Below are 22,366 nucleotides of genomic sequence, written 5' to 3'. Positions count from 1 at the left end.
GCATACTTCTGAAGTGGTGACAATTCTTTCTTCACTGCTTTTTGTGGACCAAGAGAAGAGAAGAAAGAGGTATGGACCCGACACTCTTCTCCCATCATTATCAGCAGTGAAAACCTTTATCAAACAATCTGTTTGACAAAGGAACAAAAGAGCCGTGGGTTAGACCCTAGAGCTGGCCAGTTTTTTTAGAAAGTGACTCAGAAGGATTTTCCCTGGGTTGATTAAACCAACCAGTTATGGAATTAATAAGTCACAGAAATAAAAGGCACAGCACAAGAAATATAAGCAATGATATTATAATAGTTGTATGTAACAATTGTATGGTAGCTTGTGGTGAACATAGCATAATGTGTAAACTTGGCGAATCAGTATGTTGTATGCCTGAAACTAATTTAATATTGTGTCAACCATACTAAAAATAAATATCAATTTTCAGTTGCCTGAAAACAGTACTGATTTACCTATAACATGCCAGCGATCAGCCAAACATAAATGGATATTTTTGGAAGGACTTAAAATTTTTGGAAGAAAAACACAATATAAAAACCTGGAATCTTTTTTTTTTTTTTTTTTAAGATTTTATTTACATATTTGACAGACAAGTAGGCAGAGAAGCAGGCAGAGACAGAGAGAGGAGGAAGCAGGCTCCCCGCTGAGCAGAGAGCCAGATGCGGGGCTCAATCCCAGGACCCTGGGATCATGACCTGAGCTGAAGGCAGAGGCTTTAACCCACTGGGCCACCCAGGCACCCCTAAAAACCTAGAATCTTAAAAATAAAACTAGTTGGGCCTTCAAGTTTATTGAGGACAAAGGAGGATTTTATAGAGACCAGGAAGATGTAAAGCCTTGCCCAGGAAAGATCACATGGCTAGTTACAGTGTAATTAAAAATAGAAAGAAACTGGAGCTTCCTGACTCCCAACGTTGTCATCAGATGATCAAGTCAGTTTGGGAGAGTCTGGAGTAAGGCTGCATGTGTTCAGAACTGCACCTGGCTCCTCACCTCAAAATGGTGATCATCACACAGGTCCACAATTCCCAGTTCTGAAAACCCAGAGTTTTTCTGTAATTCTTTTGGAAGCAAAACCTGACCTAAGCTGATATGAAGCAGTTTCTAATCTTCATTTATCTTACTTAGGTTATTCATGTTTCGCTACAGAAACATTAATATTTGGGACGCCTGGGTGGCTCAGTTGGTTAAACAGCTGCCTTCGGCTCAGGTCATGATCCCAGCGTCCTGGGATCGAGTCCCATATCGAGTCCCATATCGGGCTCCTTGCTCCGCAGGGAGCCTGCTTCTCTGTCTGACTCTGCCTTCCACTCTGTCTGCCTGTGCTCGCTCTCGCTCACTCTCTCTGACAAATAAATAAAATCTTTAAAAAAAAAAAAAGAAACATTAATATTTGATTATGAGGTACTGTACTAGACCCAAGTGAGGGTGTTTTCTGTGTAAGATCCAAAAAATTTGAATTCTGGAGCACATCTGTTCACAAAGTATTGTTTTGGCTAAGGAGTTGTGGACACGTAGGACCTAACCTCACAGAATGGTTGTGAGAATTAAGCACTCAGTAAAATGTCAGATGTTGCTCTTAACCACCAAGAAAGCGCCAGAAGCCCAGTTTTGAAGTAAAATATGGGCCTCTTCCTATACAAGTGTATGTCAGGGCAGTCATGAGAGCTTTCTCCTTTGGTGGAAATGTTACCTGGCCATTCAGTACAGTAGCCACCAGCTATTGGACACTTGAAATTCAACTAGTATAACCAATGAGCCAAATTTTTAATTAAATTTAAATAACCACATGTGTCTAGTGGCCGTTTTAGTGCCAGTGGCTGCTATATTGGACAGTGCAGTTTGGTATTTGAGTTCATGTTCCATTCAGTCTTTACATTTGCTATTTTTGTCATTACTTCTTTGTATTGATTAAGATACAACATGACCCAGCAGACTGTTTGGTAAGACAGCTGGTGTGAGGGGGAGAACTTATGTTTCTAACTACATTCTAGGCTTATCATCAGCTGAATGGTTCTTTTGTCAGGGATTTTTAAAGACTTAATAGTAAAGTGTACATATTGCTACTTAAACTTGACATGGGCAATCTCTAGTGAAATAAATGTAAGTGATTCATAAAACACAATGCATCTATGCGAAGAAGTCCCTAAACTTAGAGAATGTAAGTGGCAGAAGGTTTTCTGGTAAATGTGAAAAGAGAAAAACTTCATCGTGAAGTTTTTAGAATAGCAGAATGTGCTAACATGTTCAATGTCCGTGACAAAATGTGCTAGCATGTTCACATTTCATAAGAAGATGTTATTGTCCAAAAATACACATTTGAAATGTAATATTATGTATAATATCAATGTTTTCAATAACCTCTAGGCTGGCAGGAGTCATTAGAGTGCATCTATCAAAGCACAAGATACAGTGTTTCCTCCTGTTTTCCACAGGAGATTTGACTCTTCGGTGTCAGGACATGGATGTTATCTTTAACTGTTTGCCTTTCCATGGTTTTTGCCTTTGAAAAAAGGACAATAGAAACGTTCCTGTCTTCACTGAATCTTAAATTGACAAAAAAGAGCAACACAGGCACAGGCATCCATTTGTTTCTGTTGAGGTTAGAAACAACAGTCTACCCTCCTAATATAGAAAGTCAAGTGAGATGAAAAAGTGTGAAGCATTGGGAGATCCTGCCATTGTTAATACCTCAGAAATAAGAATGTTTAGATGGTGTGTATGTGGTTAAAAGTTGTGAAGGAAAAGGAAAAGAAGAATGCTTTCTAAATTGTCAGGTTTTCCATGTCTTAATTTTATACCCAAAGACCAATAAGGTAAGGCAGTAGAAAAGAACAGTTCCTGGTACATAGTTGAGTTTTCAGAAAAAGTAGGTTGTAGAAGAATGTGTGTGTGTCCCGATTTTATGGCTGTGTATATATTTTGCAATTTATGGAGAAGGATGCACACACCAGATTGTAAACAGTGTCTGCTCATAGGGAATGGGAGTGCAAAGGAGGAGGAGGGAGGAGACAGTTGTATTTTTGCTTCTTAACTTATTTGTTACAATGAACATGAATTGTTTTTGTAATTTTTTAAAAAAATATTTTTGCTTATTTATCTGAGTGTGCAGCTTGAACAGGGGAAGGAGCAGAGGGAGAGGGACAGACTCTGACCTCAGCATAGAACTGTCTCAATGGGGCTGTCTCAATGACCCCGAGATCACGACTGAGCTGAAATAAAGTTTCGGAATCTCAGCTGACTGAGCCACCCAGATGTGCCCCATTTTGGCAATTTTTTAAAAAGAAAATCACTACTGTTTTTAAAATGCAAATTGGCCAAAAATAATTTTAAACTGTACTCTGTATAAGTTCTTTGTGTTAAAAAGCTTTTGTAAAACTTCCATAATGGTAGAGTTGAAAATATATGACATTTCAAATAACCCCATGAAATAATTTATAACTTCTAATTATGTGATAATTGGTACAGTTTGCAGTGTGATAACTTTTTTAAGTGTTACTATAAATTACAAAATACCATGGATATATCAGGAGCCAGCTTTCACCAGATTTTCTTGTATAGATTGGAAAAATAAAACTGTTCAGTCTAGACAAAGCCATTTTCTGAAGCTGTGCATTTAGTTCTACAGTGGGTAACGTGCTTATTGGCTGGTAGCCCTGGTCAGCCTCTTTAGAAGGCATTTTGCACATGGTCAGACCTTTGCCTTGAAAAAGACTGAAGAACGTTGGTGACTACAAGATGGTCAGCCACAAAGACAAGAGCATAGTCCAAAGGATCTGTGGAAGATAAAGAGCTGGTTTAGTAACAGTTCATCCCCAAACTTTTAGAAATCTTAACTGATGAGTCTTTGGAGAGTCTCCACTGATTGGAGAGATGTAGCAAAAGGAATAAACAATGGTATGAGATCTTAAGATACTGAGTTTGAGGGGTGCCTCGGTGCCCAGTGGGTAAGCCTCTGCCTTCAGCTCAGATCATGATCTCAGGGTCCTGGGATCGAGCCCCACATCGGGCTCTCTGCTCAGCAGGGAGTCTACTCTCCCCCCACCCCCCTCTTGCCTATCTGCCTACTGTGATCTCTCTCTCTCTGTCAAGTAAATAAGTAAAAATCTTAAGAAAAAAAAAAGATGCTGAGTTTGGGAAGTTTAGACTTTAATATACCTTTTTGGTGATGAGGCTTCAGAATACAAAGGGTATAAAAAAACCAAGGCATCCAATCCAAGTAAAACACCAGCAAAAAAGGGGGTGCCTGGGTGGCTCAGTGGGTTAAAGCCTCTTCCTTGATGATCCCAGGGTCCTGGGATGAAGCCCCACAATGGGCTCTCTGCTCATCAGGGAACCTGCTTCCCCCCTCCCCTCTCTCCGCCTGCCTCTCTGCCTACTTGTGATCTCTGTCAAATAAATAAATAAAAGCTTTAAAAAAGAAAAAAAAAACAGCAAAAGAAAGGATCCTTTAAAAAAAAGTATGCCTTAAAAAAATAAATAAATAAATAAATAAATAAAAATTTAAAAAAGTATGCCTTTGTTTTTTATAGCCTTGGAATCTGGAAAAAATTTTAAATTAAAAAAAAAATGCCTACTAGCCTTTAATCATGTGAAAAGCTGCTTAAGCTCACTTTTAATCAATTTTTAAAATTTTAATTACATCAGGAAATTAATGCAAATAAAAGCCATATTGAGATACCAATTTCATGTTTCAGATTGGTAAAAATTCTGAAATTAGAGACACCATTGACAAGGCTTTGGAAAGAAGAACTCTAATCTGTTGCTGGTGAGAATGCAAAATGATGCAATGTCTCTGGAGGGCAGTTTGGCAGTATCTATCAAATTGCATGTGTATTTCCTCTGTGATAGGCAGTCTCACTTTTAAAACCTTTGTTCTAAACAGATGTGTCATTTCATGTGTGCATTGCAGATATAATTTACTCTGCCGTTTTTTTTTGGGGGGGTAGAAGTGTGGTTAAGAGAATTTTTGGAAACAACCAGTGTCTATCTAAAAGGGATTTGTTTAAAAACAAACAAACAAAAAACTGTGTTTCAGTGTATCCACACAACAGAATACTATGCAGCTTAAAGAAAACAAAAAAGAGAAAATCCGCACATACTAACATATAGGAAGATCTGTACGTTATATTGTAAAAGGAGGATGGGGAAGTACAGAGTCTTGGCTTTTGTGTAAGAAATGGTGAGAAATAATGTGTTTATATTATATATTCTAGAAGGCTCTACAAGAAACTAACGTGGTTATCCAAAGAGGAGCTGGGGGAAACTAGATAGGAATGGGACTTACTGGTGTGTCCCTTTTGATATATGTAGTTTTGATTTTTGTATCATATGATTACATGATGTTTTCCAAAAATTTGTTAATTTTAAGAAAATATTCCTTCTAGGGGCGCCTGGGTGGCTCAGTGTGTTAAGCCCTCTGCCTTTGGCTTAGGTCATAATCTTAGGGTCCTGGGATCAAGCCCCACATCAGGCTCTCTGCTCAGCGGGGAGCCTGCTTTACCCCCTCTCTCTGCCTGCCTCTCTGCTTACTTGTGATCCCTCTCTGTCAAATAAATAAATAAAATCTTAAAAAAGAAAAAAGAAAGAAAGAAAATGTTCCTTCTAAACAGAGGTCATTTGTTTTCAGAATTTTAAGAGATGTACAAAAGCGATTATGTCAAAGCAAGAAACTCAATTCTAAAATAAAGAGACATTGATTGAATTTGTTTTCCTAATATATGAAATGTAGTCTTGTGGTGGGTAAGCCCTGTCTATGTTGTCTGGTTGTCTGCCTGAAAGAGGACACATTGGCCAGTCAGAGCTGCATGGCTGAACACAGGCTGGCAGAGCAGCTAGGGTGGCTGTCCTGTCGCCTGCATCTCCAATTCCTCTGCTGACTGAAATTTTAGGAAGGGGTGATTGCCTGCTGTGGGGTGCTGTGGTTCAGAACTCATGATCCAGAACAGATGTTCCTGTATCCATTTGCCTCTCACACTTTTAACTGTCTCACCAATTTTCATGTTGCTGTGAAAAAAAGATGTTTTTTTTTCCTTTTTTAACTTTTTATTGTGGAAGTTTTCAAAATACACAAAAGTAGAGGGAAGAGTATAATTGACTCTTGAATAACATGGGTTTGAACTGCATAGGTCCACTTATACATGGATTTTTTTTTCCAGTAAATACACTACAGGACTGTAAATGCACTTTTCTTACGATTTTCTTAACATTTCTCTAACTTTATTATAAGAATACAACATGTAATATAACATAAAAAATATCAGTCAACTGTTGATGTTATTGGTTAACAGTAGTTTAGAAACAGTTAAATATCTGGGGAGTCAGAAGTTGTATGATTTTCAACTGTGAAGGGGGTTCAGCATCCCTAACCCCTAGGTTGCTCAAGGGTCAGCTTTATAATGAATTCCCATCTACCTATCATTCTAGCATCAATAACTAAAAATTTTGCCTTAAAAAAAACTATCCCTACCCCCCCCACCCCCGGACATTTTAAAGCAAACCTTAAATCATTTCACCCAGAGTCACTGCAGTATGTGCCTCTAAAAACTGAAGATCAAAAAAAAAAAATGACACTACCATTGAATTTTACTGTGTGTCCTATTTTTTACAAAGGTTAAAACTCCTCTGTATTCACCAGTTTTTCTCTTCTCACTGGGATAATTTCCAGTCAGCCTACACAAAATGTTGAGTATCTCCTATCTTTAAAAAAAAAAAAAATCAGACCTGGGGACCCTGGGTGGCACAGTCGGTTAAGTGTCATACTGGTTTTGGTTCAGGTTGTGATCTCAGGCAGTTGTGGGATCGAGCCCCCTCCTCGAAGAGTCTGCTTGTCTGCTTAAGACTCTCCCTCTTGGGGCGCCTGGGTGGCTCAGTGGGCTCAGTGGGTCATGATCTCAGAGTCCTGCATCGGGCTCTCTGCTCAGCAGGGAGCCTGCTTCCTCCTCTCTCTCTCTGCCTGCCTCTCTGCCTGCTTGTGATCTCTCTCTGTCAAGTAAATAAATAAATAAAATCTTAAAAAAAAAAAAAAAAGACTCTCCCTCTTTCCCTCCCACCCCCTGCACATGCATGGGGTATCTCTCTCTCAAATAAGTAAATCTTTAAAACAAATTTTTTCCAGGCCTCCCTAATCCTTACCTTCCCCTCCTACTGCTGTTCCCTTCTTTGTGCCTTTCAAAAAAGATGTCAGTGTCCATTTGCTTGATTATCATTCTCAGCCAGTTCCAACCTGACTCCATCACTGCCATGCCTTAAAATGTTCTTGTTTGGTTTATTTTTTTTAAGATTTTATTTATTTAGTTGACAGACAGAGATCACAAGTAGGCGGAGCAGCAGGCAGAGGGGGGTGGGCGGGAAGCAGGCTCCCTGACGTGGGGCCTCCATCCAAGGACCCCCAGGTTCATGATCTGAGCCGAAGGCAGAGGCTTTAACCCACTGAGCCACCCAGGCACTCCATAAAGTGTTCTTGTTAAGGTCATAGGTGACTTAGATGGTAAATAAATCCAGTGGATACCAGTTTTTATCTTACTTGCTATCTCCTCAGCCTTCAGCACAGGTGACCTCTCCCTCCTAACACTAACAGTGATTGTTAGTTCAGCTGTTCAGCTCTTCGTAGGAATTGTCTCAAGGGGGAGTGGCAGAAGGAGAAGCAGGTTAGATGTGAGCCTGATGTGAGGCTTGATTCCAGGACTCAAGGATCAGAACCTGAGCCGTAGGCAAATACTTAACCAGCTGAGCCATGCAGTGTCCCTCATTTGATTGTTTAATATCTATTTAAGGTAGGTGCCATTATTTGCGTTTTATAGGTGAAGAGGCTGAACGTAGGTTGAGTAACTACTGGTAAGTGGTAAAGCAAGGGTTTAAATTCAGGCACCATCCGATCCTGCTGCCTCTGTGAAACACTCTCATCACGTTGTGCTATCCTGGGTTTTCTGGGTTTTCTTCTTTTTTCTCGTTCATTTTGGGAGGTATTTCTTTGTGTTTTCCAGCTTCTCCTTTTTGACCTTTATATTTTATAGAAGTTTCTCAGGCTTTCCTCCTGGGTCCTCTTACTGCTGCTGCGCAGTCTCATGCACACCTATGGTTTCAATTAACATGTTGAAGGTGATGAGCTCCCAATATATATCTTTGTCCTAAAGCTGCTTCTGAGCTCTAGACCCACATACCCACCTGTCGACTCAACGATCCAAAACCCAACATACAAGGAATTTGCTTCTGTATGTTGCCTTTTTTGCTTAATGGTACAGCCATTCAGCAGCTGCTCCCCAGAAAGATGGGAATGCTCTTAACTCTTAAAAACAATTACCAAGTCCATTACTGTGTCTTTTATCTCATTGTTCATCTGTTACCCTAAGGAAAGTCCCTCACCCCCGTTTTTTCAGTAGGACCCACCTATTATATATTCTCAGAGGACCTTGTACTTGTCTCTCTCCCCTTTACAACATTTTTCATGATGATATTTACTTGTTTTAAACTTTTTGTTTTCATTCCTTTGGAGAGAACGGAGTTTAATTTTTTCATTCCTTTAGAACATTCAGTATGGGACCGAGACAGTCTTGTTTGTTACTGTGTCCCCAGTCAATAGCAGAGTACCAGCATAGAGGCATCATCAAATATTTGGTGAATGAAAAAAAAATGAGAAATTTGTTTTAGGAAAATCGTGAACAAAAATGATTAGTGTGAAGGGTTAACTCCTGGAGACAGGCTTATACACAAGAATTTTGTTGGTCAAGCCCTAGAAGAGAGCTGAAGAATTGGCCAGTAGGATTTAGAGAAGTGGGATGGTTGGGGATGTGGCAGTTGCAAGATTTGCTGATGTTGTTAATGTGTAAAGAGAATGGGGTGTCAAGAATGCAGCCAACTTCTAGCTTTGAACTGAGGAAATTGTAATTCCATTCCTTAAGAGGATCAAGTATGAAGGGAAGTATACTGACTTTAATTTTGGACCTTGTTGTCTTGGAAGAACGCCTGTAGGACACCTGGATGGGGAGAACCCAGTGGGCAATTAAAAAATGGAAATAGAATACAGGGAAGAGATACAGGCTTCACCTCATCACTGAGGGAAAGCAGTAAAATACTATTAACAGTTCAAGTGTAAACTGTTAACAGTTTAATCACTGAGACCTTTTATCTTTGGCACAGTGATGGTATATATTTTGGTACTTCTTAAATTGGGAGTGGATGTTGTAGGCATATGTGGTATACAGAGGTGGGATTTTTACATTATATCATTTAACATCCTGAGAGTGTTAACTAATGATAGCTGCGAATCTACACACGTATTCTTTATATTAAACTAGCAGACCTCATTTTAATTATGCTGTTTGTTCATGCTAATTTACATTTTATTTTTTAACTTAAAGACAATAATGAAGCTTAGTGGGATCCAACTCCACCAGACTGTAAACTCCATGAGGACTTGTAGCATGTGATCTAATTTTTTTCCCTCTTTATTTCTCTAGGGCCTATTCCCTGGTGGATTCCAGTCAAGTGTCTACATTTCTGATTTCAATTCTGCTTATAGTCTATGGTAGTTTCAGGTGAGTTGCTCTCAATATGTATGGATTTCAGTTGGAGCTAGAAGAAGCCTTGCTTTGAAAGTGTGAAAACTTACTGCTCTGTGAATAGAAACATGACTAACAAGAATTGAGTTAGAGTGGGAGAATTCTGATATTTATTCTTTGGTTGGCTGCTGTTAAAACATTTTAATCCAAACATGTAAAAATTGCTTAAAAATTAAAATTTAAAATTGCTTTAATTCTGGTTCTAGAAATAATGACTCACATAAATGTATTCATTGAAAAGATCAATGAGAGAATCCTTGGTAGTGATTCTACAGAGTTTGAAAGGGGGCAGAAAGTTTTCCTTAATATAGAGGGATTGACATTGGTTGAGCCATATGCAGTTACTGATGGTCTATTCTTTTGACCTGCAGAAATTATTTCATACGGTTTAACCTATTATTTTTAGGATTGTGCCAAGATCCTTCACCAAGTATTCTGCTAATCTTGGCAGTGCTGAGACTGGATCCTCTTGAAATCCCTGTCCTACCAGACAGCCCTAGGAATGGAATACTAAGGGAAATCCAGAAGCTGGAGGCTTCTTCTTCTCCCTCCTTACTTGAGAGAGAGGAAATTAGTGGTTGTATAACTCAGGTGTTTTATGGATTATATATTTACAAATGAAGGCTGCCTGAGAAGTTTTAAAGAGAGAACTTGGAATGGGTTGACAGTGACAAATGAAATAATCAGGTGTGAGGATTTTTTTTTTTTAATGACTTTATTTATGTATTTGACAGACAGAGATCACAAGTAGGCAGAGAGGCAAGCAGAGAGAGAGAGGAGAAAGCAGGCTCCCCGCTGAGCAGAGAGCCCGATGCAGGGCTCGATCCCAGGACCCTGAAATCATGACCTGAGCCAAAGACAGAGGCTCAACCCACTGAGCCACCCAGGTGCCCCAGGTGTGAGGATTTTGAACTGCCCAGTATTATAGCTGTATTTGAATGACCACTCGATAAAATCAGACTTCTAGGCTTAATCTCAAAAACTGGGTAGAATGGTAAAATAGTATTGATAATTCCAGTATCAGCTGGTGAAAGTTTGAATGATTAAGATTTCTACTGAGAGCCCTAGAATCATAACCACTCTTAGGAAGCATTAATCAAGCTAGAGTAATTTAGAACCTTATCAACATAATCTTGATATTTTGTATCATACTTGGGATGTGTTTCTGTTTTTTTCTCTTTGAGTATATAATATATTAACATTACAAAATCTACTTTGCCATTAAAAACAAGATCTTGGGCGCCTGGGTGGCTCAGTGGGTTAAGCAGGGAGCCTGCTTCCTCCTCTCTCTCTCTGCCTACTTGTGATCTCTCTCTGTCAAATAAATAAAATCATTGAAAAAAAGAAAAACAACAAGATCTTGTAGATTCAAAATTCTGATACTACTTTCATTAGTAGAAATGACTTTGGTGTATAATTTATATACAATGTACATTTTCATCTTTAAATCATTTACTTTCTGATTATTTTTACCTAACAAAAAATATTTTCCATAATCTTCATACTAAGTTTTAGTAAGTTGATATTTCTTTGTGTTACTGTCTTATTTCACTATTGTTGGGCATGTGGATTGTTAAAGTGACCATCTTTTTATGTGCTCTTTGACTGGTTGAATTATTTTCTTAAGACAAATATCCAGAAGTTGAAAAACTTTGCCAGAGAGTGTGAACTGGCTCTTACTACATACATATTGCCATATTGTTTTCCCGAAAGGTAATACCAATTATACGACTGGGCAGATTTTAAACAAAATTGATGTAATGGGTGTACCATAAAATTATATAGATGGAAAGGATTCTCTGCTCAACTCTTTTATTTTACAAGTGAAGGAACTGAAGCCCAACAAGATGGAGTAACTTGACAAAGATTACACAACCAATTGGTAACAAACTCCGGACTAGAACCCAGTTCTTAATACTTCTGGTCCAGTACCTTATATCTTTTATACTTTAAGGAATTTAAATTGACCTCACTAAATAAGTCTGGAAGTGTTTTCTTCTGTTTCCTGGAAAAGATTATGCAAAATTGTTACTTCTTTTTTATGTATATGCTAGAACTCACCAGTAATACCATCTAAAGCCTGGCTTTTCTCTTTGTGGGAAGATGATTTTTGTTTTCTCCTACTTTGTTCACTACTTTCTTTCTTTCTCTCTCTCTTTAAGTATTAGGACTGTAAAAAATTTTTTATTGTGATAAAATATAATGTAAAATTTACTATTTTTAACCATTTTTAATTATACAGTTCAGTAGCCAGTTTGAGCCTTTTTTAGCACACGTTACTGTTCTTTTATTCTAGCCATTTTAGTACTAGGATGTGAAGTGATAACTCATTTTGGCTTTGGTTGCATTTCCCTAATAATTCAGATTAGAATGTTGAAAAGTTGTTGAGCATCTTTTCATGTGCTCTCTTGGCCATATGCTTTTCTTCTTTGGTGAAATGTCTATTCAGATCTTTGGCCATTTTTAAATTGGGTTGTTTTTGTTATATTGAGTTGTAACATTTCTTTAAATAGTCTGGATACAAGTTCTCTCTCAGTCCTAGGATTTGCAGATGTCTTCTCCCAATCTCTGCCTTTCATCATCTTGATACTGTCTTTCATAGTGTGTAAGCATCTTTAATTTTAATAAAGTCCATCTTACCAACTTTTTGTTTCATGGATCGTGTTTTTGGTGAAAAGTTGTTTCCTAATCCATGGGCACAAAGAGTTTCTCATGTTTTCTTTAAAAAATTTTTCTAGTTTTACTGCTTTCATTTAAGTCCATAATTCATTGTGAGTTAATTTTTCTGTGTGGCATGAAGTAAAATGTAAATTTATTTTATGAATGTGCCTGTCCAGTTGTCGTGGCACCAGTTATTGAAAAGTCTGTCTGTTTCCCCATCAAATTGCATCAGCGCCACTGTGAAAACACAGTTGACTGTAAATGTGGATACCGATTTCTGTTCTTTGGTCCATATATGTCTCCTTAGGCCAGTACCACAGTGTCTTTCTTGATTGCTGTAGCTTTTATAATTGTTGAATTCGATCGTGCTTGTCTTAACAACTTAGTACTTTTTAAGAATTTTTGCTATTCTAGATCTTCTGTATTTCCATGTAAATTTATATTTAGCTGGTGATTTTCTACCAAAAAAAGTATACTGAGATTTTGAAGGTATTGTGGATATGCAGATCACTTCAGGGAGTGGCTCTCCTAAAACTGAGTCTTCAGTTCAGAGACCTCAACTATCTCTCCATTTACTTAGAGCTTTACTTTTTCTTAGTCATGCTTTGTAATTTTCTGTGTACAAGGCTTGTACTTCTGTTAAGTATGTCATTCTTTTAGATATTCCTAAGAATTTCGTTCTCTTTGGATATAGTATTTGATGAAATTTTCTTCTTGGTTTCATTTTTGGGTTTTTCATTGGTGAGTATGTAGAACCATGCTTGATTTTGTATGTTGATCTGGTATCCTTTGGCCTTGATGAATTCATTTATTGTGCTGATAGTTTTTTGTATACAGACTCCTTAGGTTTTTCTACACACAGGATAATGTGGTCTGCAAATAAAGACAATTTTGTTTCTTCTTTTCAAATCTGAATGCCTTTAATTTTTCCTCCTCCTCCTTTTCCCACCCTTATTGCATAGGATAGAGCCTTCAGTACAGTGTTGAATAGAAAGTGAGAAGAGCACACTTCCATCCTTCTTTGCTTTGTTCCTCATCTTAAGGCGAAAGCATTTCATTGTTCACCAGTAAGTGCAGTGTTACCCGTATGTTTTTCATAAATGCCTTTATCTATCAGTGAGGAAATTTCTTCCTTTGTCTAGTTTGTGGAGAGTTCTTATCACGAATGGGTTTTGTCATGTATTTTCATGCTTTTACTGAGATAGTCATGTGGCTTTTATGCATTGTTCTACTAATACAGTATATTAATTTTTTATTGTTGAACCAACTTTGTATTCCTGGGATAAATCTCAGCTTATGATTATATACCCTTTTAAACGTTGCTCATATTTTGTTAAAGACTTTTGTGTCTATATTCATGAGGGATATTGGTCTGTTCTGTTCTTGTTATCCATCTTCTTATGATTTTGGTACCTAGATAATACTGACTTCATTGAATGAGTTGGGAAGTGTTTCCTCTTTTATTTTCCTGAAAAGATTGTGTTAGAATTGTATTATTTCTGGGGCGCCTGGGTGGCTCAGTGGGTTAAGCCTCTACCTTCAGCTCGGGTCATGATCCCAGGGGCCTGGGATCGAGTCCCGCATGGGGCTCTCTGCTCAGCAGGGAGCCTGCTTCTCCTCATCTCTCTCTCTCTGTCTGTCTCTCTCCCTATTTGTGATCTCTCTCTCTGTCAAATAAATAAATAAAATCTTTTATTAAAAAAAAAAGAATTGTATTATTTCTTCTTTAAATATTTGTTAGAGTTTACCTAAGGCCGGGCTTTCCTTTGTGGGAACCTTTTTTTTGGTTTTGTTTTTTTCCTACTTGGTTCACTACTTTATTCCTTTTTCTTTTTTTTAAGTATTAGTAGGGTTTTTTGTGGTTTTTTTTTTTTTTTAAGATTTTATTTATTTATTTGACAGACAGAGATCACAGGTAGGCTGAGAGGCAGGCAGAGAGAGAGAGAGGAGAAAGCAGTTTCCCTGCAGAGCAGAGAGCCTGATTTGGGGCTCGATTCCAAGACCCTGGGATCATGACCTGAGCCAAAGGCAGAGGCTTAACCCACTGAGCCACCCAGGCGTCCCTAGTAGGATGTTTTTTTAAATAGCTTTATGCATATCTATACATAGATAAAATTCTCCTATGTAAAGTGTGCAATTTTAGTATTTACAATTTTAGTATTTACAAAATTGTGCAACTGTTACCAATTGTAGAACAATTTTATCATCCCAGAGGAAGCCTTGTATCCATTAGCAGTCATTCCCCTTTGCCTTATCCCTTGTTCTAGGCAACCACTAATCTGTTTTTTGTCTCTATATAGATTTGCCTATTCTGGAAATTTACATTTAAGTAGAATCTGCAATACATGGCCTTTTGTGCCCGGCTCTTTCACTTAATGTTCTTAAAGTTTATTCATGTTGTAGCATGTGTCAGTACTTCATTCCTTTTTATTGCCCAGTATCTTGTTTAACCATGCATCAGTTGATAGATATTTAGGTTGTTTCTACATTTGGGCAGCTGTGAACATTCGTGTATAAGTTTGTGTGGGGACATAAGTTTTCATTTCTTTTGAGTAATAGGACTGGAATTGCTTGGTCATATTGGCAACTTTTAACATTTTGAGAAACTGCCACTGTTTTTCAAAGCAGCTGCATCATTTTACATTCCTACTGGCAATGTATGAGGATTCTGATTTCTGTTATTATCTGTCTTTTGATTATAGATACTGTATTCTGTTTTGGTGAATAGGAGGTGGTATCTCACTGTGGTTTTGATTTGCATTTCCTTAGGGACTAATGATGTGTTGACCATCTTTTCATGTGCTTATTTACCATATGTGTGTCTTCTTTAGTGAAGTGTCTATTCATATCTTTTATCCATTTTAAAATTGTATCACCTTCTTATTATTGTTCTGAGAATTCTTTTTATATATTATGGGTCCAAGTCCTTTATCAGATAAATGCTTGCAGAGAGTTGTTCCTACCGATGGCTTTGTCTTTTCACTTTCTGTTTGTTTATGATTTTTATATTTTCCTAATAGATTGAGATAAAATGTCACTTTTTAGAAATAATTTTTGTCATGAAAGTCCTATATTATCTGATGTTAGTATGACCACTCCAGTTCTCTTATGGTTGAATGTGGAAAGATTTTTAATTACCAATTTTATTTCTTCTTCTAAGTCTACTTAGATTTTCTGTTTCTTTTTGAGTTGGTTTTGGTAATTTGTGTCTTTCTAGGATTTGTGCATCTTTTCTAAATGATTTCATTTGTTGACATCAATTTGTTCATATTGTTCATGTATAATTCATTTAATTTTTATTGATCAGTAGTGAGTGATGTTCTTTTAATTTTTTATCGTAGTCATTTGTATCTTTAGTCTTTTTTTTTTTCCTTGATCACTCTAGCTAAAGGCTTATCAATTTTGTTGATCTTATCAAAGAAACAGGTTTTGGTTTCATTATTTTTTCTTCTTTTTTTTTTTTTTTCTATTTTCTGACTTAATTGATCTCCACTTTAATTTTTATTATTCCTTCCATCAGCTTGCTGTGGCTTTAGTTTGTGCTGCTTTTCCTAGTTCCTTAAAGAAGCTGAAGTTACTGATTTGAAACCTTTCTTCTTTTTTAACATAGGCAATTAGAGCTGCAGATTTCTCTCTAAACATTGCTTTAACTGCATCCCAGACATTTTTTTATGTTGTATTTTGTTTCATTCCATTCAAGATACTTTCTAACTTCCCTGGTGATTTTTTCTTCTCGGGTGATTTATAAGTGTGTTGCTTACTTTCCTACTATTTGGAAATATTTCAAAATTCTCTCTGAAAGGAATTTTAAGAGCCTAATTCAATTCCACTGTGGCCAGAGACATTATGATTTCAGTCTTTTTAAATTTATTGAGGCTCATTTTATGGCCTAACATATGATCTGTCCTAGAAAATGTTCCATGTGCAGTTGGAAAAATCGGCCTACAACAGAGAGTTGAGAGCAGGAAGTGACATAATCTGGTTTGTGTTTTAGAAAGATTGTTGTGGGTTCTGTATGAGAAATAGCTTTTTGGATAAGAGGGAAACGTGAAATAAGGGAAACTGGGAGTGTGTTGCCCTCGTACAGGCAAGAAATCATGATGGCTTTAACTGGGTTAATAGTAGTAGAGTGAAATGTCAGTGGATTTGGGACAAGACGGCTGATAGAATGGATAGTATGTGTGAGAGAGGAGTCAAGGAAGACTCCAAGGTTTATGGCCGAAACAACTGGATCCAGTGATGATGCCATTTCTGAGATGGTAAGCTCTATAAAAAAAAGCAGACTTTTCGTGGAAACACAAATATTACAAAGCAGATACGATTTATCAAGAGACTGATGTCGGTTCTGTTCTCTTCCTTCTCTTTAATTTAGGACAAGAAATTTAACCTCTGTAGACCCCTATCTGGACGGTTGTTAATTTGATTAATTAATGAGTATTACTATGATTTATAATAATAGTAGTGTCATTTATTCTGACTTAATAACGGTATCTCTCTTTACGGTTTCCAGAGGAAGTTGGAAGTATGTTTTAGTAGTACTTTACCAAATTTAGTAGTGCTTTCACATCTTTTTCTTTCTGAAAGAAAGTAAACAAGGGGTACTGCAATTACTGTTTTGGTAGGTCAAAACTTGTCAAATATTGGCAGTTTTATGTAGTTCAACCTGATAGATTCTTTTTACTCATTGACTAGGATCATGTAGGGTTTTATGTATTTCTTTTCTCAAAAATACCTCTTTGTGATAACAGAAGTGAAAATTGAAGTCATCATTGAGGTAAAACTAGTAGCAAAGTAATTTCCTTAATTCTTGCTTTCACATAAACGTCGGATAGCTGGATGAAGAACTGGCCTGTGACTTCTTTGTACATAGATTCCTTGATGAAAATATTTACAGAGAGTTCATTGAGGCAAAGCCTGTGTGTACCCTGCTTCCCAGTCTACATGCTGTCTGATTCCTACTGTTTGGGTTTTCTGCAGTTGAGATGCTTTATAATTGTTGTGAGTTGACTTTTGTTACTTACTGTGAGGGGGTTGGGTGGAGATGTATGATTTTTGTTGGCTCTCATAATCTTTTTACTGTGATATTAACTGAATTTTAAAATGTGACAAAGATGAAGAAAACAGCTAATAGTTTGCTCAGCATTTATGTGACAGGTATGGTGCTAAGTGCTTTACATAAAGTCTCATTTAATCCTTATATTAATTCAATAAAATACATATTGTTATTCCCATTTTACAGGTGAGGACACTGGGCCCAGAAATGTTTAAGTGGTCAAGTGTAATAAGTGACGAAGCTGGGATTTAAGTACTTTACTACTGCCAACTATTGAGAATAGTAACAATTTCAAATCTGAACCAAATAAATTGATCTGGTAGTAAACTCAGAAGGAATGAGAAGCTTTCTTATAAACCTCTTTTTTGTGATTTTTTTTTTCCTTCAGCTGTGGTCTTCAGGCCTTATTGTGCATAAAAATCACCAGGGAAAGATTGCTTCACTAGGCTTTGGATGGGAACCTAACACCCGAGCCTGTTCAAGTGGCCTGTGTGACACACTTTGTGCAGACTCTTTCCTGACTTTCTAAGTTGTTAGTTCTTAATTGCTGGTAGCATTTTCAGGGCCCATTTGTTGATATGTTGTTTATCCTTTACAGATCTATTTGAAACTCTCCTGAAGTTCTCAAAGTTTTTCTCTTTTGCTAAAAAGAAAAAAAATTCCCCTCCAGTCTTTTTTTTTTTTTTTTTTTTTTTAAGATTTTTTTTATTTGAGAGAGAGCATGCTAAAGAGAGGGAGAGAGTACACAAACAGAAGCAGTGGAGAGGGGGAGAGGGAGAGGGAGAAGCAGAATCCCGCAGAGCAGGGAGCCCAATGCAAGGCTCTGTGGGGTCATGACCTGAGCCAAAGGCAGACGATTGACCAACTGAGCCACCCCGGTGCCCCCCAGTCTTTATTCTTGGTTTACCACCACCTGCTACTGAAATTTTCTCCATTAGTTTCATGATTCACTTTTCATGCTATCCTCCATTTAGGACATGCACAAAAAACATTCCTGAATTTGAATAGAACAGTTTGTATTATTCCCCTTCCCCCACTACCCAACCAGATATGTTCATATCTCCTCTGAGACCATAAGACTATATTATTTACTCATTCAAATGATCACATTTTTACTCAGAGCTGTGAAGACATGGGGAATATCATAAAATATAGGATAAAAGATTTGTGAATTGTATGGGTTATTTCTTACCAGGCTTTCATGTTTTTAAGTACAGAAGGAAAAACTATTCTGTGTAAAACTAGATTCTAAAAGCCAAAGCCAATCCTCAGTTTAGGAACCCTTATGTTTGCCATCCCTTGGCTGAGCTTTGCTAGATTTCCTGTATTACTTAAACTGACACCTGTATCTCCTTAGTCTTTCCACTTGCTCAGGAAAAAATATATCATAATTACTCATTTAATCAGTATGTCCCTGAAGAGTTTGACAAATTATGACAAACTACAGAAGAGCACTAACAGTGAGAGAGAGAAACAGAATAAACTTCCAACCACAGCTCATTAGTGGCAAGATATTTAAGTTCTGTTTCATCAGGAATCACAGCCACAGAAATAACAGGTTTGAAATAGATCTAAAAGAAAATCCAAAGGAAGACATATTTTATATCCTATCTCTCTAGGAAGATAATTATTTAATATATATTTATCTATAATCCCTATATAAAGTTACTGTATGAAGGAAGAACAGAACTTCTGTAACTGTAGGGTAATTACTACCTTTTTCCTAGGACAAGCACTTACCTGTGCTTTCTTTAATGGCAAAGGCAATTTATTTTCTTATACCCAGACCTACTCTAGGAAGACAATGTTGTCAAGTTAGTGAGACTGCAAAGAGTATTAAGAAAAACACTTTCTGGGGGCGCCTGTGTGGCGCAGTGGGTTAAAGCCTCTGCCTTCGGCTCAGGTCATGATTCCATGGTTCTGGAATCGAGCCCCACATCGGGCTCTCTGCTTAGCAGAGAGCCTGCTTCCCCCCCTCTCTCTACCTGCCTCTCTGCCTTCTTGTGATCTCTGTCTCTCAAATAAATAAAAATCTTTAAAAAAAGAAAAGCACTTTCTATGATTGTGTTGGCCTTCACACTAAATGTGTATCACTGTAGAGTCAGACCGGGTTAATAGAAACAAATTCCATTGTGGTCCACAGTGTCATGACAGGTGTTGATCACACAGTGCTGTGGCATTTGATGTGTTACCTTTTGAACTGCTCTTATTGCCACCTCATAATCTCTCCGACCTTCAGAAAACATCATATACTGGGGCACCTGGGTGGCTCAGTTTGTTAAGCATCTGCCTTCAGCTCTGGTCATGATCCCAAGATCCTGGGATTGAGCCGCACATCAGGCTCCCTGCTTGGCAGGAAACCTACTTTTCCCTCTCCCATTCCCCCTTCTTATATTCCCTCTCTCACTGTCTTTCTCTCTGGCAAATAAATAAATAAAATCTTTTTGAAAATCATATACAGAAATCTGAATTTATTAGGGAATGATTATGTACATTGTAATATCTATGGACAAGTTCCTTGATATACTTAAGTTTCATCAGCTCTTTTTAAAATGTTCCATTTATTTAAAAAAAACACTTGAGTTTTCTAGAAACACACATCAAGCTTAAGTCCAACTCAGCCATGTAGTTTTCTCTGACCAACTGAATTCCTCTCTTCATTGCACCTGCTTCTAATAGTAGAATGATTAAAAAACATGGTATTATTAAAATATTAAGATAAAAAATCCCAATTTGCCTGTCTTCTCCAGTACTCACAGTGTACTCTGTTTTCAAAATTCAAATGAAATGAACAAGTATAACTCAGCAAATACGTTCTCAGCTCCATTTTGCTTCCTGCAATTGTTTATTTTTGCTCTGCCCTGTTCAAAAGGCTTTCAGGCCATTTGCTAGAGTTTTCCAACTTTTGATGAGATAAGGTAAATTAAAAAGGGGCCAAAGAAAAGAAAAAGCATGGGTGGAGACAGAGAGCCAAAAATAATTCTAAAAATGCAAACCATACTGGCCAACACCTTTATTACTGGTGGTCCACAAATAGCACAGTAAGCCTTCTAGCAGCCAACTTTAAGAAGAAAAGAAAACCTTTACACTGCTGTTGAATAAAAAGAACCTAGTTGTTCAGGTGAATTACAACTGTTGTTGGTCTTAAGATCAGACAGACATTTATCCTGAAGATCCTCAGAAAGAGGAGAAACTTTGAATTTCATAGCAGTTCAAAATAAGCATTCAGATGTTTGTTGAATGAATTACAGTGCCCTTCAAAATCAGCTAGAAGGTCGTTTCATGAAAGTACATTTCAGCAAAAGTAATTTTGCTAAAATTAGAGGCACACAGCCAGCAGCAGAAAGTTGTGGTTCAGATTGCTAGCTTACTCTGGTCTAACATTATATTTTAGAATATCTAGGGAAATGAATGGGTTGTTCGTTCTTCAAATGATTATTCCTGAATATTGATCTCTCTGTTGCCAGGCGAATACAGACCTCTTTGTCTTAACAGTGCTCAGAGCACATTTGTATTTTCATCAGAACTAAGGAACCTAAAAAGGCCTAATGATAAGCCCATATTTCCTCTTATTCTAGACAAGCAGTGGAAATTCCCACGGGCCTAGGACTTTCTTTAGAAAATCCTTTATAATCCAGTCCAGTACATAAAGACATGAGTAGTTGATTTCCTAAAGTTCTGTTACTTGCATCTGAATTAGTTTTAGTCTGAAAAATTTAGAGCAAATACGACCAGATTTCCAGCTCAGCCAAAATAAAATCTTATTAAAGCACTCAGAGAACATTAAACCACTTCCTCGTGTAGTTAGTGTCTGTGATATATTACTTGTGACATGTACGTCAAAGTGACCCCAAAAAGGCACACTTAAGATTTTCACTTATTCACAAATTTAAATTTGAAGAACATTGATCATTTGGTTCTTTCTGACACTAATTAGCCAGCAGGCTCAGTTATCAGTTGAACCCTTCCCAGTTCAGTATAAAACCATATCATCTTATTATAAAAGGGTGCTTGTGTAATAAGGTAGGATATATGTAGTTCATCCAAAAATGGTATCAGGTTAAGTTAACTCAAGGAGAAATACTGTGTAGTTTGTTTCTTATGGGTTGTTGTTGTTGTTGTTGTTGTTTTAATGAGAAAAAAACTAATGTGTATTGATGTAAAAAGACATCCTTGTCTTTTGGAATAGTCTTCAACTATTCCAAATATTAATTTGTGAAATAATACTGAATTGATCCTCATTTTTAAAAAAGATTTACCTGCATTCTTAGTAGTAGATTCTTCATATAGGTTCTTTGCTATCGTCAATAATTAGAAATTTGTATGCCTCCTACAGCTTGACCCATAACTATTTTCTATTCAGTCATAGTTGATGACAAGGCAACTAAAAATAGCAAATGATATGCTATAATTTAGATGGCTTTTTCTGCAGTGGTAGGTGGTTGTGATGAAATAGCCACAGCTCAGGTCTTTCTGTGAGTGTTTGAACATTGATTTCAGTAACCCAGATTTGCTGTTAAGCAAATAGCCAAGATACAATTTGGCTGGAATGTCTACTGATAACACTGATGAATTAATGTGTGTTATTGTGTAGTAATAACAGTGAGGTTGTGATGGCAGAGAATGAGGGGGTGGAGTTAAAGATAGTCTTTTATGAAGATGGAACAAATGCTTCTAGGTCCATACAAGCAATTTCATGTCTGTAGAGTTAATAAAGATCACCAAGTAAGGCGGGATAAAGGCTCATCATTCCACTCAGGAAGCAGCCAAGACTTTATTTAAACAGCTGAAGTTGGCTGTCACTTGCTCAGTGTGGGTAACTGTTGCTGGACCCCAGTAACAGTGGCCTGGAATCTGCTAAACCTAGGTTGTCCATTGATCTTGTTTTGTAAAGCTACAATACATGAATCTTCCTGTTTGAGCAAATACATGGGGCCCCACAACCTCATTTAACCAGATTTCTGTTTTGTAGAGTAGTGACCCATGGTCTGTTTATCAAGCAGTGCTTGATTTTAGCTAAGCTTAGTTGTGGCAGTAAGAAACCCAAAGTAAGCTTCAAACCATATACATGCTTGCTTACCCC

General features: G+C 37.3%; 1 protein-coding gene across 1 annotated transcript in view; it reads left to right on the top strand.

Annotated features, from left to right (window-relative positions):
* Positions 1 to 22,366, top strand: part of SPPL3 (signal peptide peptidase like 3) — a 144,198-nt gene that overhangs the window by 85,620 nt on the left and 36,212 nt on the right. Inside the window, exon 2 of the mRNA XM_059408599.1 lies at positions 9,468 to 9,545. Within this exon, the coding sequence (XP_059264582.1) occupies positions 9,468 to 9,545 (78 nt within the window). The remainder of the gene's footprint in view (positions 1 to 9,467; positions 9,546 to 22,366) is intronic.

The sequence above is a fragment of the Mustela nigripes genome, chromosome 8 (genome assembly GCF_022355385.1).
Source record: "Mustela nigripes isolate SB6536 chromosome 8, MUSNIG.SB6536, whole genome shotgun sequence".
NCBI classification, from domain to species: Eukaryota; Metazoa; Chordata; class Mammalia; order Carnivora; family Mustelidae; genus Mustela; species Mustela nigripes.
Note: the sequence above shows the minus strand (reverse complement) of the source record. Positions and strands in the feature narration are given on the sequence as shown.